The sequence below is a fragment of the Mesoplodon densirostris genome, chromosome 10, assembly GCF_025265405.1.
Source record: "Mesoplodon densirostris isolate mMesDen1 chromosome 10, mMesDen1 primary haplotype, whole genome shotgun sequence".
Taxonomy (NCBI): Eukaryota; Metazoa; Chordata; class Mammalia; order Artiodactyla; family Ziphiidae; genus Mesoplodon; species Mesoplodon densirostris.
In genome coordinates this window covers 103372566-103390650 of record NC_082670.1, presented here as the reverse complement: position 1 = coordinate 103390650, position 18085 = coordinate 103372566, and the positions used below count along the sequence as shown (strand labels likewise).

The 18085-nt window shown below is 51.5% G+C and overlaps 1 protein-coding gene across 7 annotated transcripts in view; it reads left to right on the top strand.

The window, feature by feature from the left end:
• ATP2B2 (ATPase plasma membrane Ca2+ transporting 2) overlaps positions 1 to 18085 on the top strand; it is a 207597-nt gene that overhangs the window by 153376 nt on the left and 36136 nt on the right. For all 7 annotated transcript variants that reach the window (XM_060111352.1, XM_060111353.1, XM_060111354.1 and 4 more), the window contains 4 exons: positions 2945 to 2986; positions 3804 to 3962; positions 6993 to 7207; positions 11426 to 11668. In XM_060111352.1, the coding sequence (XP_059967335.1) occupies positions 2945 to 2986; positions 3804 to 3962; positions 6993 to 7207; positions 11426 to 11668 (659 nt within the window). The remainder of the gene's footprint in view (positions 1 to 2944; positions 2987 to 3803; positions 3963 to 6992; positions 7208 to 11425; positions 11669 to 18085) is intronic.

Here is an 18085-nt window from a genome sequence, read left to right as displayed (position 1 = left end):
CTGTTCCTTTCCCCTCCTTCGTCTGAGCCAAATCAGGATGACCTGGATGTGGAAAGCACACTCAGGTGGCAGGATGCCCCCCTCACTCCACTCCCCCAAGCCCCTCCCAACTGAAAGGTAGGGGTGTTCCATTCATTTTGGAGGCATTATAATTGCCATTTTTATTTTATTATTTCTTTTATATTTATTAATATATCACTATAGAATACATCACGATTAATTATACATCACTCTTAACTCTGGACATTAACAAGGTACTTTGCAGTGCTTTTCATAAGCATCACATTGGTTGAAAGTGTTGTTTTTCACAGAGAGAGAAAAACAGAGACACAGGGAAGGGAAGTGACACCTCCCAGGTCTCCTATTTAGGACCTGTCTCCCCTAAGCTGGTTTATCGGGTCTTCTCACCATGGACCTTCCACATCAAAGCTTTCTGCACCCATGACCCTCACAGTGCATGGAGAGGACACACCCATGTGGCAAAGCTGCATCTAGCATCTGATGTAGAGGGGCCTCCAGGTCTCCACCTCGGTTCCCCATCTTGGGTCCTGTCCTCCATCTCAGCTCCCCTGAATCACAGCCCATCTTCCACGTCCCATGGGGGACCAGAGCAACGTCCCACCACAGTTCCAGGGCCGGGCTAGTACCCATCTGGCTAAGGAGAACCCCAGATGAGTCGCTTGCTTCTGAGAAACCAGGCCATCTGCACCAAAGCACCCCCAGGATATGGCTCCCTCCCTCAAACATATGCATTGTTGATTATTTTTCTGGCCATGTGGTCACTGTGGAAATAAAAGAGGAAATTGCTAGCTTGGTTGATGGGCACATGTGGGCTATTGCATCTGATAATATGCAATGCAGATAAAGGCCCCTATGTGCCATCTGACACCAGACTATTGAAGAGGAGTCCTCTGGTGCCCTTTAGCCCAGTTAGTAAAGTTATTTTTAAAAATAAAAATAATTATTGTAGTTAATTCCTATTGGTTCCAAAACGCCTTCTTCTGTTTTGTTTCTAATCCAGTAGAAAGAATTTTACAATAGAGCAACGGGGACCTTTCTCTTTAAACCCCAGGGCGGGTCACTGACCCTTTGCTGGGAGAGGCAGTGGGAACAGCCCTGCACTGACCTTGGAGTGATGGTGCGGGGCTGGCATCCAGGAAGCCACTTCTCCCCTCCGAGTCACCTATAACGGATATGGTGGTGGGGATGACCGTGTTTATTGAACTCCTCACGCAGCCTCAGGACGGTCATCAGGATGCTCTATAAATGACAGCTGCCTCTGAACCTCCCTCGGCCCCAGTTTCCTCATCTGTAAAATAAGAGTGATGAAAACCCCTCCCGCCCCACCTTGCAGGGTGTCAGGAAAACTGCCAAGACTGGAGACACTTGCAAACTGCCAAAGGCTGCTGGGCGAGTGGTTATCGCTAAGGCAACTTTTAGGAGCTCCGGGGAGGCGACGTGGCCACCCCTTGTTCCAGAGATGGAAGCGAGGCTGGGAGAGGTGGAGCCACACGGCTAGTTGGTTTCGAAACAGCAGCTTCAGGAGCCCCGTCCCACCAGTGCTTCCTCAACACCTGCCCTCCCCCTGTCTCAGGGGACTGGGGGTGGCTGCATTCTCCCTGATGGGGGCAGAAATGTGCATGTACTTTGGGGCCAGCTCTCCATTTACCAGCTGAGACCTGGCAGAGACCCTGCTGAGTGTCCCTCCCTGAGCCACAGTTTTTCATCTGTCAGTGGGTGTGATCTGCAGCGTCCCGGTAGGGATGTGGTCAGGCCCAGATGAAACTGTGGTCGTCATGTACGTGCCTGGAACATGAGCTGTGAAAATCTCCTTCTCGGCAAATGGCCGCGGCGGGGGGCAACCTTCTCAGAGTCCTTCTGAGGTGGCGAGCCATTGGGCAAAGCTCAGGGTGAGCCCGTGGGACAGGAGGGTGCCCCCCGACCCCTGCAGTGCCAGCAAGTGAAGGCAGGTGTCTGGCTACCAGGCAGCAGTCACCAATACCTCCCATCCTGTGAATGCAGGCCACACGCCTTGGGCTGAGACTGGGTAGGCGGACTCCCCGATGGCCCTGATTAGGGGGTGGGGAGCCCCAGACCCAGCACTAGGCAGCATCTGTCCCTGATAGGCAGGGCTGGGGTGGGGGGCTGGGGGCACCCAGGGGATCCCACCAGCCAGACTTCACCTGTCTGCTGTGGCCTGAGCTGGTCAACCCAGAATACAGAGCACACAGCTCAGTGGACAAGAGGGGTCGGCAGCTTCCCCTTGGGAGCCAGGGCACTGCCACCAGGCCCCTGGACACATGTGGGTACCTCAGAGCCCACCGCTGGGGAGCCCCTGCCCACCCTTTGCCTGAGTCACTCTCAGTGAGGCTGGGCGGGGGTTTCTCCATGTCATGGCTTCACACCCCTTCACCAGGAGAAGGAGAAAGTAGAATCATCCCTCCTGGAGCCAGAAACTAAGGAACACATTGACCAAACTCCTCCCCATTCTAGAATCAACCTCTCTCTCTCTCTCTCTCTCTCTCCCTCCCTGCCTCTCTCTCTCTCTCTCATCTTTCCCTTTGCCTCCTCTCAGCCCACAAAAGGCACCAGCCAAATTCCACATTAACCACTGGGGACCTTAGATCTCCCACTCCTTCTGCTTCCTGCCAGCCAACTATGGTTCCTTTACCCTCAAAGGCCTCCGGTTAATCTGTAAAATGCTCAGGGCCAAAATAATCCCAGAAGCGCTCTCTCTGTGCCCCAGAGAATCAAGAGAGAGCCTGCAGCCACCACGGCTTTGCTCTTGTCTCAGGGGCCTCCCCGGCGTCCCTGCACAGAAGGGCGGAGCCGGCTTGTCCCTCCCTCCATCTGACATGAATGTCTGTGGCCCTGTTGCGTCTTCATGGTGACCAACATGTGTTGTCTGATTCTCTGTTGTCTGTTAAAATTCTTTGTCGTATAGGTAAAATGCAGGATGGCAATGTGGACGCCAGCCAGAGCAAAGGTAACCCTTTTGTATTAACCTGTGGTCCCTGCGGCCCCTCCCCACCGGTTCTGAGGGCCACAGCAGAGGCAGACTTCCATGCCTATGGGCGCCTGACACCTTTGGGAGGGGGTAGCTGTGATCGTATGGTGCCAGGTTAAATGGAGGCATCACCCATTGAGGACAGGCCACCACAAGCCAGCTTCTCCCCAGCCTTTGAGCTATGCTGCCCATTCAGCTGAAGACTTGGAGCTGGGTCTTTGAGATCTTTAGGGGCTAAGGGGTCAGGCCGCAGGCCCACCAGTCAGGCCTGTGCTGAAGCGGGGAGGAGCTTGACACCTATGGATGAGGACACTCTCTTCTACTCTTTAAGCCCCCTTTGTGCCCCTTCTGTCTAGTGACTACTTAATATCCAGCAACATGGCCCAAGGACCAACTGGGCAAAGCCCAAGCCTGTGTCTTGTCTGAATGTGGAGAAGTTGAAGAGCCATTGGGGGAAGGGTCTGTGGGCTTGTTCAGGCCCAGAGGGGACCCTAGTCCACTCCTGCTGGAAATCCAGGGTGGAGCCGTGTCACTCCCTGCTGTGTCCTGAATTCCAGGTCCAAGGCAGCCCATGGCCCTGGGACCAGGGTCTCCAGCAGGAAGAGACCAACCCCCCATCACGGGGATTGTGTGCCGGCCAAGCGGGGGCGCAGGCTGGGGAGTGAGGACCTCACCGTGCTCCGCTGGGCCGTTGGGTGGGTGCCAACATCCCCACCCTGCAGGCTAACCTGTGTGTGTGTGTGTGTCTGTGTGTGTCTGTGTCTGTGTGTGTGCACGCGTGCTCTGCCCCCTGCAGCCAAACAGCAGGACGGGGCGGCCGCCATGGAGATGCAGCCCCTCAAGAGTGCCGAGGGCGGCGACACTGACGACAAGAAGAAGGCCAGCATGCACAAGAAGGAGAAGTCGGTGCTGCAGGGCAAGCTCACCAAGCTGGCCGTGCAGATCGGCAAGGCGGGTGAGCACGCGGCCCCGGGAGGCACGGGGCATGCAGGGGGACCCCAGGCAGGGCCCTGCCCCTACCTGGGCCTCAGTTACCTCCTCTGCAAAGTGAGGGCTTGCGTGCGACCCTCCCTTCTCTGCCACAGAACCAGTCTGAGTCCTTATACAGTAGGCACTCCATTCGCACTTAGGCAGAAGAGGGAAGGTAAAAGCGCGGGCTCTGGGGGCAGCCTGCCTGTGTTCTTGTCCAGCTACAGCTCTGAGAACTTGGGCAGGTACCATCACTGAGCTCTGAGCCTCCGCCTCCTGGTCTGTGGACTTGGGATCCCGTAGTCCCTACTTCACAGGTTGCTATGAGGAGTAAAGGAGATTATTTACCTGTACAGGTGCTCAGCACTTGGCAGGTGTGGTGGCTGGACAGGGGGCAGACCCTGTAGGGCCTGGAGTGTGCAATGCAGGCTTTATCCTGAGGACAGTGGGATCCCTGGAAGAGGTGTGAGCAGGGGAGGGCAGGGATGGAGTTGAGCTGTATGATGACCGCCCAGCTGCCCTGCCGAGGAAAGACTGAAGAAGTGGAGGGCAGTGCCAGGAGCCCGGTGAGAAGCCCCTTGTTTGAGGCCCAGAGAAGCTAGGTTTCCTGAGTTAGTAGCTGCAGGTGATGGCTGATGGCGGCCCCTCTTGCCCCGGAAGCCGAGCCCGGAAGCAAGGTGAGCCCTGCTGCCCTGACACGGCCTTGGCCTCCCCTCCCGGAGAAGGATGTGGCAGATGCCAAGGCCTCCCCACCTGGCTGCCTGCTCCTCCATGGCTGTCTTCCGGCTCTAATTATAGGCACCACAGCATGGAGAAAAGAGGCAAATTACAGGCTTGACTGTCTATATTTAAACTTGGGGGCCTGATGACAGCTCCCGGCTGCTGGGAGCTTGGCTTCCCGCCTCTGCAACTGTCAGACAGGGATCGAGCCGGCTCTGTGTCTCCGCAGCTGGCGGTGCGGGTGGGGCACCAGTGATGGGTCCAGGGATTTCCTCCATCCCCGCCACGGAGAAAACTCCACGGAAACGTGGCTCCGGAGGGCAGGGAACAAAGCGACAAGAACCACCCCGTGGCCTTCACAGTCCTCACTCATGTCCCTCCCCTACTCAGCCCTGCCAAGCATGGAGTTCAGAGTCGAGCACTTCTGGTTCAAGTCCCACCTCTGCTTCTCTCCTGGGCTGAATTCCCTGAAAGCAGAACCTGAGATGGGTGGGCACAGGATCTGGCGGGGTGCTCTCAGGTGAGACCAGTAAAGGGTCAGGGATGCAACAGAGCCCAGGAAGAAGCAGAGGCAGCCAGGGTTTCTGGAGAAATCCCAGTTTCCACCTGATCTTACGGGGAGTTCTGGAGCATGGTACCTCTGCAGGGTCTGACCTGCCCTGCAGCAAGGTGTCTGGGCTTCTGGACCTCCACCTCAGCCATTGGATATTGGCCATCAAATTGGGGTCGGTGGACTCCCAGGCACTTTGTGACAAGGAGACGCCAGTTGCCCAAGCATCATCCTCCTCTGGCAGAGGCTTCAGGTGTGGGCAGCCTCAACGGCAGCTGTACAGCACATGCAGCAGATGGGGGTAGTTGGGCGCACGGGGCTGGCAAGAGAGATCCTGCCAGCAGCCAGTAGCCACCTGCAGGTGCTAATTCTACAGTGCCTCCCTGGTCTGTGGCCTCAGGCAAGTCACTTCCCCTCCCTGAGGCCCTGCTGTTTCCTTAGCCTGGAACACTCTTCCCCCAGGTCACTACCTGGCTGCTCATCGTTCCTCTGTCTGCTCAAATATCACTTCCTCCAGGAAGTCTTCTCTGGCCACCCTAGCTAAAGTAGCCACTGGATCTACCAGGCCATGTCGCATTTTTTTTCTTTTTCTTTTTAGTTTTATTAAGATATAATTTATATATTAAAAAGTTGCACACGTTTAAAGTGTGATGAGTTTCCACATATGCATATGCCCATGATACCAGTCACCACAACCAAGGTACTAAACCTATCCACCACCTCCAAAAATTCCCTTGTGTTCTTTCATGGGTTTTTTCGGTTTTTGTTTTTTGGGTAAGAACACTTAAGATCCTCTTAAGCAATTATGAAGTGCACAATACCGCATTGTTAAACTATCGGCGCTATGCTATACAGCAGAGCTCTAGAATTTTCTTATCTTGCATAACTGAAATTTTTTCCCCACTAAAAACAACTCTCTTCCCCTCCATGCAGCCCCTGGCAACCTCCCTTCTATTCTCTGCTTCTATGGGTTTGACTATTTTAGATTATTCAGATAAGTCCTTCTGTGTCTGGCTTATTTTACTGAGCATAAAGCCCTTCAGATCCAGCCATGTTGTTGCAAAGGGCAGGATTTCCTTCTTTTTAAAGCTGAATAATATTCCATTGTACGTAGAGCCCACATTTTCTTTATCCATTCATCTGTCAATGGACATTTGGGTTGTTTTCGTATCTTCAGCCCATGTCACTTCCTACCACGTCATCCTGGAGTTTTTCTAGACAGCGTTATCTGTATCTGAATTATCTTGTTCGTGTGTGTGTTTCTTGTCTGCCTCGCCCTCTAGAATCTCAGCTTCCCAAGGGCTGAAAGGGACTCTGTCCTCTTTACTGCTGTGTCCCTAGTTCCTGGCATAGGACATAGTATGTACCTGAAGGCAGGAGGAAATAAGTGGGACGCTATGCACATCCTATTGTGTGAGGGCACCGTGCAAGTAGTTACTTATTCACATGATCACTCAGCACCTACTATGCGTCGGGCACTGTACTAGGCAATTTACATGCATTCATCGCATTTGATCCTTACAAAACCATGTGAAATAAATATGCATCCCCATTGTACAGAGGAAGAAACTGAGGCTCTTCGAGGATTAAGGACTTGCCCCACGCCACCAAGCTGAGCTGGGGTGTGAGCTGGGGCCTGCCTGACCCCAGAGCCTTTTGAGCCAAGGCTTTGGTCCACATCTCCCTTGCTGGGGCCCCGCACCCCCGGGAAATCCCCTGACAGGTCTCCCCCCTGCCGTGTCACAGGCCTGGTGATGTCCGCCATCACGGTGATCATCCTGGTACTCTACTTCACCGTGGACACCTTCGTGGTCAACAAGAAGCCATGGCTGCCCGAGTGCACGCCTGTCTACGTGCAGTACTTCGTCAAGTTCTTCATCATTGGTGTGACGGTGCTGGTGGTCGCCGTGCCCGAGGGGCTCCCTCTGGCTGTCACCATCTCACTGGCCTACTCGGTGAAGGTAAGGAGGGGAGAACAGGGCGGGCCAGCTGATGCCACTGAGATCGGCCGCCCCCAGCTGGGGGTCCATGGGGTGGCCGGCGGGGCCAGTGCCGGGGCTGAGAGAAGAGCTAAGTAGAGGGAGTGGGGACGGTGGAAGCTCGGAGAGAGGATGCGTGCAGGAGGCTGAAACTCACATGCCTCCAGGAGAGCCACACCCTGGCTAAGGGGGCAGCTGTTACTCAGCACAGCAAAGTGTCGCCTTGTAGGGATGGGGTCCAGTGTTGCCAGATATTCACATTTTTTCCAAGAGAAGCCAGAAATCTGGACTTAACATAAACACTCCTGATTTTTAAACATTGACAATCAACTCAGCTTTAAAAAAATAAATTAGATGCAGGTATCACCCTACAGGCCCACACCCACCCCTGTCCCACCAAACGTAGGCAGAAGCCTGGCCATCGCAGCCTTAGGCCCTGCTGTAGCCATAGTATTTGTATGACTAATCTCAGAGTTTGCTCCCTGAAGCTTGAAAGGGATAAGCCTAAAATAAAAAGGATGTCTGGTTTTATGAAAGCCCCTCCTCGGACTTCCCTGGTGGCGCAGTGGTTGAGAATCTGCCTGCCAATGCAGGGGACACAGGTTCAAGCCCTGGTCTGGGAAGATCCCACATGCTGCGGAGCAACTAATCCCCTGCGCCACAACTACTGAGCCTGCACTCTAGAGCCCACAAGCCACAACTTCTGAGCCCATACGCCACGACTACTGAAGCCCACGCACCTAGAGCCCATGCTCCGCGACAAGAGAAGCCACCGCAATGAGAAGCCCGCGCACTGCAAAGAAGAGCAGCCCCCACTCACTGCAACTAGAGAAAGCCCATGCGCAGCAACGAAAACCCAACACAGCCAAAAATAAATAAGTATTTTTAAAAAAGAAAAAAAAATTTTAATTTAAAAAAATAAATAAAAACAATAGCTTCTATTATTTTAAAAAAAAGCCCCCTCCTCTCAGGAGATGGGCTAAAAATATGAAGTTTTAAAAGCATTCAAATAAAGGGCAAGTAGGCCCATGAGTGCCTTGGGTCTGGGGGTTGCTCCTAAATGCCACCCTGATGGCAGAGCCCCACCTCCTTCTGCTCCCAGGCCCATGGCCGTCGGTAGAGCCCAAACGCTGGGGTAAGTAGCTGGCATCTCATGAGCATTGGGCGCCTGACCCTCTTAGGGACACTTCAAGCCTGGCTCACCCCCCAGGTCCTCACACCCTGGGCTCATCATTTTCCCTTGGTCCCGTGGTTTCCCCACTTGGGAGAGCAGGGCCCTACGCTCCTGTTTCCCAGGGCCCTGAGTCCAGGATGTCCCTGCCAGGGCAGAGGCCAGGCCATGTTTAAAAACAAGGCATTCGCTCCGAGAATGCAGAGCCGCCAGAGGGCACGATGAGAGTCAGTTTCCAAGCTGGAATTTGGGCTGGGCTCACCGATGTAATTTCATACAGAAAAGAGATCTCAGGGCAGGTGCCAGAAAGTGGCAGCTATGTGTAAAGGATACCGCCCTTATCATCTCCTTGTTTTGGGGTTCTCGAAGAAACTCCATCCCACAAACCAAAGCCCAAACAGGTCACAGCACAATGCTGATCAGGGGCCTGGGGCCCGGAGATGGAGACCTCATGCTGCCGTGAGCCGGGACCCCACAAGCCACCCAGTTGAGCTCGAGGTCTCCTTAAAAGTCTCACAGCTTCGGTTTCGGGGCTTCCCATACAGACATTGTTAGGCCTCTACACCTGTAGTTTGTATCTCTGGCACCTGTGCCTTCAGCTGCCTTAGGTAGTGTTACTTGTACAGTCACGTGATAAACTTAGTACTTAGTACAGCTCCCCCAACCCAGGAGGGGTAAACTCTCCCCTTTCTGAGCCTGGACCTAGCCCCTGGGAGCCGTCATCAAAAGAATAGTGGTGACCACTTAGATCATCGCTGTCCAATAGAGACATAATGTCAGCTGCATGTGTGATTTTAAATCTCCTGGTAGCCACGTTAAAAAGAAAAATCAGAAAGAAACAGGTGAAATTAATTTTAATAATGTACTTAGGGCCTCCCTGGTGGCGCAGTGGTTGAGAGTCCGCCTGCCGATGCAGGGGATACGGGTTCGCGCCCCGGTCTGGGGGGATCCCATATGCCGCGGAGCGGCTGGGCCCGTGAGCCATGGCCGCTGAGCCTGCGCGTCCGGAGCCTGCGCGTCCGGAGCCTGTGCTCCGCAGCGGGGGAGGCCACAACAGTGAGAGGCCCGCATACCGAAAAAAAAAAAAAAAAAAAAAAATAATGTACTTAATCTAATATGTCCAAGTTATTATCAAGCCAACATGTAATATTTGATAATATACAACTTATTAATGAGGTATTTTACATTTCTGTATTCATAATAAGTCTTCAAAACTGGATGTGTAATTTACACTTACAGCACATTTCACATCAGACCAGCCCTGTTTCCAGTACTTAATAGCCTCACGTAGCAACCATATTGGGAGGCTCAGGCCTGTAGATTCTTAAGCCCCAGAGATGAGCCCTCTTCACAGAGGACAGATGGGCAGAGTCCTGATGGAATGATCCAGGCTGTGAGGTTAAACAGAGCTGAGTTCAAAATGCCAGCTTTAACCCTCAGTAGGTGTGTCATCCTGGTCAAGCTGCTTTGCCTTGGCTTCTTTGGTTGCCAGAATGGAGTACATGAATCCTTGAAGGTTTCATAGGATCCTCGTAACATCAGATGAGAAAATAAGTGTGGAAGAATTTTACAAACTGTGAAGTGTGTTGCAAACTCAAATTGCTGCTGAATGCATCCATTCAACATACATTTATTGTTACTATTATCACAGGTTATGATAAGAGAAACTGCAAGAGCACATAATTCTACCAATACTCATTTTTTAGTAACATGACCTACTATAAAATTATTCTAACTGCACTCCTTTTTTACCCTTGGTATAAAGAGTTATAATGAGGAGCAAGAATAAAGGAAATCAGATTCCTAGGCACAGACTAGAACAACATCTGCCTCAGCCTTTAGCTAACTGCACCTTTTCACATCCGTCCTTGCCAGATAGGGTCACTATGTCCTAAGGGCCTGCAGTAAGAGTGGTGGTTCCTTGAGAATCACTTTTTGTGCATTATTTGCTTGAGAACCTGGAGGAAGCTAGGAGTGTGATGCTGGGAAGAGAGAAAGGACAGTGAATATAAGAAAATTAATAATATGTAGAGTAGGATTTCATTTTTTTTTTTCTTTTTTTTTTTGCGGTATGCGGGCCTCTCACTGTTGTGGCCTCTCCCGTTGCGGAGCACAGGCTCCGGACGCGCAGGCCCAGAGGCCATGGCTCACGGGCCCAGCCGCTCTGCGGCATATGGGATCCTCCTGGACCAGGGCACAAACCCGTGTCCCCTGCATCGGCAGGCGGACTCTCAAACACTGCGCCATCAGGGAGGCCCAGGATTTCATTTTTGTCATAAATTTTAAAAGAAAGGATATTGATATGTAAGCTGTATCAGTGCTAGGTGGTAGAATTATGGTTGATTTGTTTTCTTTTTTATGTATCTATATTTAAAAGAAATTTGTGATTTTTATTACACAAGTTATACTATGTATTCATTGTAGAAAAATAGAAGCTATAGATTTTTAAAAGAAGGCAATAACAATCTTCTATAAATCTACCACCCAGAAATAATGACACTAATATTTTGTTTATTTCCAGATAGTGTCCTATGTCTATTAACATATGTATAACTTAAATTTATTCACTTTTGGTGAAACCAAAGTGACAGTGAAAACCAAGCACCAGTAAGAGATGGTACCTTTGAAAACACCCATAACCAAATAAGGAATTTATTTCTGTTAGGGTGTAAGAGGAAACTATTTGCAGTAATCAGAAATGACCCTATCTTCATTTATCATCCTTTTCCCTATTTTTTCCATAAAGAATACAGATGACTTCTGTAATCCAAATTAATAAAGTCAACGAATCAACTGTTTTAAATACCTCAAATAATTAAAAAGAAATGAAAAAGAGAGAGAGAGAGAGAGAGAAAGGGCTACACACAGAAAAGGAGTCCAGATGACAGGGGCCGTAGCAACCAAGATCCTCCGCACACGTGTGTGACGCCAAGGGGCAGCTCCGCCTCATTTCCTGCGTGTTCACACCGTGACCCTGCCTCCCAGCTCCCTCTCCTCACTGTTGCCATCTCACCTGCCCCTTCCCCCAGAAAATGATGAAGGACAACAACCTGGTCCGCCACCTGGACGCCTGTGAGACCATGGGCAATGCCACGGCCATCTGCTCGGACAAGACGGGCACACTCACCACCAATCGCATGACGGTGGTGCAGGCCTACGTGGGCGACGTCCATTACAAGGAGATCCCCGACCCCAGCTCCATCAACGCCAAAACCATGGAGCTGCTGGTCAGCGCCATTGCCATCAACAGCGCCTACACCACCAAGATTCTGGTAAGTGGTGCAGCCTCCACCAGAGGGAGGAGCATCCAAGGGGTGATACAGAAGTACTGGGCAGGCTAAGCCATGTGATGCATAATTTTAAATCCTACTGATGTATTTTGGGTGGTCAAATAGTAAACAGCTTGTTTCTCTTTGACCTAGCTATGCTGTTTGCATGACACACAAAAAAGATTGTTGTTACTTGTGTTTTTTAGACCCTGTCATTGCCCTCCCTACCAAAAAAAAAAAAATCTTTTTATTAGTTAGCTTTTGCTGTATAACTACTCCAAAATGTAGTGGCTGAAAACCAGACTGTGTATTTAGCTCACATTTCTGGGAGTCAGGAGTTCAGGCCGGGCTCAACTGGGGGACCATGTCCTCGTGTGTCTGCGGTGGGTCACATCCACAGCTCTGCTGATCCTGTCCTGGCAGGACTCTAGGCTGATCTGGGATGACCTCGGCTGGGATGGTTCATCTCTGCTCTGTGTGGTCCAGCTCCTCCAGCAGGCTAAGCTGGGATCTTCACGTTGTCATTTTGCCACATCTTGTTGGCCAACACAAGTCGAGAGGCCTGTCCAGATTCAAGCAGCAGGGAAACAGACTCCATCTCTAATGGGAGGAACTTCAAAGTCACATTGTAAAGGGCGTGGATTCAGAGAGGGTACTAACTGTGGCCATTTACACAATCTACCACCGGCGACGACATTGTTTTTAGTAATAGTAGTGTTAGTACTAGTTTTGTTAAGCAAAGCTCTCATATTCCTGTCTCAGCTCAGCTGCCTAGACGCATCATGCTAGAATCCCTGATTGGTTTAGAAGCATAGGTTGCCTTTTTGTAATTAACCAGTATTTGAATGAAGAGAAATACAAACTTGTCCATCCAGAGCTCAGTCGGCTCCCAGATGTAGGACATTTCTACAGTGTGAACATCTGGGTGAGCAGCTGAGCTTTTCTGCTTACCCTGCCAACGTGCCCTAGCCCTGACCTCTCCTTCGGCTCCTGAGCCAGCCTGAACCTTCAGGATCAGGCTGGGTGGCGGGAGTGCCAGAAGCTTTAGCGAATCTGGGAGAAGAGCGTGAGTCAGCGGCAAAGGGCCAAAGGTTGGTGGGGGGTACGGGAGGAGGTGACTCCTGCCTCTAGACCCTGGGGCTGCAAGGACTGCACCCTCCCCTGCGGTTGAGCAGGTACTCCGGCATCAGCCCAGAGCTGCAGGCTGGGGACGCAGCAGTGACAGAAGGAGAAAGTAGGTCGGGAGAAAGCGTGCAGATGGATGATAGAGGATGCTGGGGGCGGCAGGAGCGCGGGGCGGGGGAATGCCAGAGATGGCGGCGTTTTTGTCTCCTCCCCACCCCACCCCATCCCCTACCTCCCAGCCCCGATTTGGGAATCAAGGGAGGTTGACGATGCTTTATTCTGTTCCCCAGGCCTTCCTGAAATAACTGAGATGCTGTTAATGATCTCGTCCCGCAGAGAGGGGAGTGGGGCAATTCCCAGAACAGGCTTCTGGTGATGGGGGTGGCTGTGTGGGCAGAGCCCTGCAAGATGGGCTTGAGTTGAGATGTATATTATGCAATTACAGTAAAAAGGAGTTCTTGGATCTGCCAGGAGGGCTGCGAAACATCTTTGCAGCGATAAGGCTCAATTAGGCAGTGCTTCACAGCACCGGTGGCAAAGCTAAAATTCATTTCCAGATGTCGTTGACTGAGGCTGTATCCAGGTGGCTTAAAGGACAGGGGTCCATCAGTCCGCCTGGGGGAAAAGTGTATCTGCCAAGGCTGGAAAGAGCTCAAGGACCTGGGAACCGGGATCCTTGGTTTGTAAACAGGCCAAGTCACTTACCTCTCGGGCACCAGTGGTGTCCCCTTCTGTGCCTTGAACCCTGGCATCTAGAACCCTTGTGCCTTTCCTTCTGGGGCTTCCCTGAAAGAACCCTGGCCACACGGTTCTCTTTGCTGGGGGCTGATGGCCGTCAGTGTGGAAGGGACAGCAGAGGCCCCTGGTATGTCTGGGTGGTAGTTAAAGCTCACACTCTGGAGCCAGACGGCCTGGGTTCAAATCCCTCACTAGCTGTGTGACTGTAAACCAGTTACTTAACCTCTCTGTGCCTCAGTTTCCTGGGGGAGATGATAGGGTTACTGTGAGGATGAAATGAGTTAGTAAGTGGAAAGTGCTTAGCACAAGGCCTGGCACGTATTCAGCACTCAGGGTGATTAGCGTTGTTGTTCGTCAGCAGTAAAATCATCCCTTTGTGACCAGGCAGAGGCTAATCAATAAACGAATAGACAGCAGAGGCATCAGGGCTACAGAGGGAAAGGGTCTTGCCCAAAGTTACACAACCAATTAGTGGCAAAGCCAACTTATAGATACCCTAAAGCCAGCTATTGAGTAGGGTGTCCAGATTCGGTTCTTGGTCCTTGAAACCAATCCTGCAGCATCTTTAGTATTGGTTGGTCTCAGGAAGGAAGGCCTGCCTGGAGTCCAGAGGGTCCGATTCACAGCCAGGGCTGTCAGCCATATTGGGAGAAGGGGCTCCCAGGGACTGCCCTTCTAGGCCTAGAGGAATTTTGAGAAGAGTCACAGGCTGCTCAGTCGAGGGTGGAAGTCCAGCCACCCTCCAGACAAGTCTGGGAAATCTAGACTGCAAAACGTCCTTACCGTGCAAGAGGAGACGGGCAGGAAAGGCACGCAGTGTCCCCACACTACCCATAAGCTTTGGTTGGGAAATGAGCTTGGCCTGGGAAACAGACCACGGGCAAGGCTGTATTTCCCCCTGTACGAGGGTGCCAATTCTTCTGTGTCTTCTTGCAGTCTGATGCGGGCTGTGTGCTCTTTGAGAGGGAGAGACACAGCTGAGTTATCTCTGCTCCCCGCCCCCCAGCATAGGCTCTTGGGAAGTACTGGTTGGGCGGGTGAGGTCAGTGAATTGACTGGTGAATAAATTTATAGATATGTATCAGTGAGATGAGGACTAGGTAGGCAGAGGGATGGATGGATGGGTGGGGCATGGATGGAGAGATGGGTGGATGGATGGATGGATGAGTAAATGGAAGAGTAGACAGACGGATAAATATGTGGGTGGTGGATGGATGAATATGAATTGGTAAGAGGCTCAGGACAGGGCTACCTCTGTGTTCTACTTTCCTATTCTTGTGGCAGCAAGAAGTAGGAGTTGGCCTTGGTCCCAGTCCCACGGCTAATACCAGTGGTCTCTTGGTACCTCCAGCATGCCGAGCGAATATCTTCTGAAACTGCCCTCAACTCTCTAGTCTGCATTGATCCGGAGACTTCCAAATTAGCTAGTGCCTGTTATTCTAAAAGATTTTTTTTTTAAACTAGATGACTATTTGCAGGGGTAGGTTGTGTAGGTGTAATCTACATGGATTCGTGGACCTTAAGGACCACCTGGTCCAGCCCCCTCAGTTTACTCTGAGGCCCAGAAATGGGAGAGGACTTGGGCCAAGTCACCCTGTGGGTTAGTGGAGTTAGAATCCAGATGTCCTGACACCCAATCCAGTAAGCAGAAGTTAAGAGCTTTGGCTCTGAAGTCCGACAAACCAAGATTCAAACTTCAGCTGCAGCACTTACCACCCATGTGACCCTGAGCAAGCTAACTAACCTCTTCAAGCCTCTGTTTTCCAGTCTGTAAAATGAGTATACAATTAATCATAATCACTAATACTCACTTAGCCAGACTCATTGCTGTGTGCTTAACCCATGTTGCCTTGTATGAGGACCCCATGAAGTAGGTGACATCACATCTCCAATTCATAGATAAGGACACTGATGCTGGGAGGAGTTAAAAGAACATGCCCAGAGCCCCAGGGCAGATGAGAGGCTGAGCCAGGGTTCACATCCAGGTCTGTCCAGTCCAGAGCCTGCACAGCTCACCACCACTCCTTCTCCAAGTCCTCTGGCTGCACCTTTGCCTTGAGGCAGTTCCAGGGCTGCTCTAAGATCAGATGAGAAGATGTATGTGTGGCTGTCAGCACAGTGCTTGACATGTAACAAGCGCTCAGTCCTCTCCAGTTGCTACTCTTATTACTTCTGTTATTATTTCTGAGCCTTACCCTCTGTAGTTTGCTTTGCCAGCCACTGTCTAGCTTGACCCTCCACATCCCTTCCAGGTAATCAAGGCAGATAGGACAATTCCCGTCTTGCAGCTAAGAAAACAGAGCTGCAGAAATATCGAGTAACCTGCCCAGCGCTGTTCTGACACCAGGTGACAGAGCTGAGTCCCGAGAATTCTGGAGGCGTTTACCAAGCGGGTGAGGGAGCAAGGTCATTCCAGGCAGGACCACAGCCTGCCAGAGCCCAGAGACCTCTCAGGAGATGTGGCAGTCTGTGGCCTGGACATTTCCCAGGGCCACAGTGATGAGAGGCGAGGCTGGGAAGGCTGAGGGGGAGTTGGGTGGCAGCAGAGAAGCCCTTAGTAGGCTTTCTCATCACAATGCTCAGAACCACCCAGGCACGGGTGGAGGGTGGTGTGAGAGCCAAGGCTGCCAGCGGCAAGGCCAGAAAAAGTGACCCAGGAGGCCCCTCTCAGAGGGCCAGCCTCAACCCCATGCCCCATCCCTTCTGCGGGTGGCAGAACTTTCTTCTTTCCACTCCTGTTTCTAATCGTTAGGAACGAGACTTGCCTTCTGAGGGAAGCTACGTGAATCATCTTGTAGTCAGAAATTGCTTCCCCACCTCAGAAATCCTGGCACACCCTCAGATTTGCTTTGTCGCTTCCGACTCTTTGAACGTCAAGATTTCTGCTGGCTGCTTCTTCTTGTAGCCCTGCTGCTTCTTGAGCTGCAGCTGAGCTTTCAAATGGAAATAGCTCCTCCTCAGACTTCAGAGGCACTGCGCTTTCTTGGGAAAACATTCTCCTTTTCCACCCACGTTTATTCTGTGTGCTGAAACCACCCAAGCGGACTTTAAGTTTATAGTTTATGAGACCTCTTTGAACGTAGGTTGACACTACAGTTAACATTTGAATCATTAAAATGAAGATGGGCACTTGTGGAGCCGAATTGTTGGAAGTTTACGACGTATGTTCTGGAAACATAAACTACTGAAAGAAAAACAAATCTCCTTGGAGTCCCTGAAGTGGTTCTGGAAGAAGGAGCAGGGAGGGTCTGCCTGGAAGGATGGTTTTCCTGAATAAATAAGCCAAACTTCACCTAGTTAGAAACTCCAGGTCTTCAGTCTACCCCATTCCCAAACTGAGGTGCCTTCATCCACAGAGAGCCCCCATGACCCCCAAAGGCAGGAAGGATCTGCTTGATTGTATTTCTCACAAATCTTAGACCTAGAGCTCCTGAGAGGAGGGGAGAGTGGGGAGGTGACTCTAGGAAGCAGTCAGCCCTTGAACTCAGATCTGGCTCCAAACCCAGGGTGCAACTAAATATTCCAATGAACCTCAAACCCCCTGAGTCAAGCCAGCTCTGCGAGGGGCTCTGGCCAAGACGGGTTCCAGAAGGCACAGAAGCCCCTGGAAGTGGCTTAGCAGGGCATGAAGATGGGGAGGTGGGGCGGCCCTTCGTTCTGGTCTGTGAAGTGACAGGGGCCTTTGTGTTGGATACAGCAGCTGTTTTGGTTCTGTTTGGTTTTGTTTGTTTGTTTGTTTTTGCAAACACCATCCCTAGGAGAACAGTTTAAAGCACATAACCCTGAATGGGGAATTCTGATTTTAACAGCACTGTTAATCCCTATATCCCACCTTCTCACCCTGTGCATGTGACACAAAACACACACCACATGCGCATACCACACACACACTATACCACACACACACACACACACACCCCACAAACACACAGCACATACACTCACCACACACATACTCTACACACAAATCACACAGGTATATGCACAAATATACACACACACGCCACATGCACATACCACACACTGCACTACACACAGCACACACACACCACATGCACACATATGCACAGTGCATTGGCAAGCTCGGGAAGGTCCCCAGGAAACCTGCTTTCCAGCGTGTGTCTCCCCAGGGCGTTTCAGCCTATCCCAGCTGTTCAGGACACACACCCTGCCCTATGCCTTTGCAGTCTCTGGGGAAAGTCTGGGATTCTGCCCCCTGCTGCTCCTCGAGGCCCAGCACCTGAGAGACTCCTGGGGAGGCAGACCCTCAAATGACAATTCTAGAGGCCAGAATTCTGACAAAATCCCATCCCACCTGGCCTCCCATTGGCAGCTCTCCACACCCACAAACACCAAATTATTCATTTATTCATTCAACACATATTCATTGATTACCCCAAGTGGGAAGCAGAGATAAGCAAGACAGCCCTCCCCACCCCCCCCACCCCCACCCCCCGACCATGGGCTCTAAACCAATCACCCACCGGTTGATAACCCGTAACACCGGTTACCTAATTAAGCAACCATCTCAAATGCTAGTGAAGAGAGGCAGGGCTG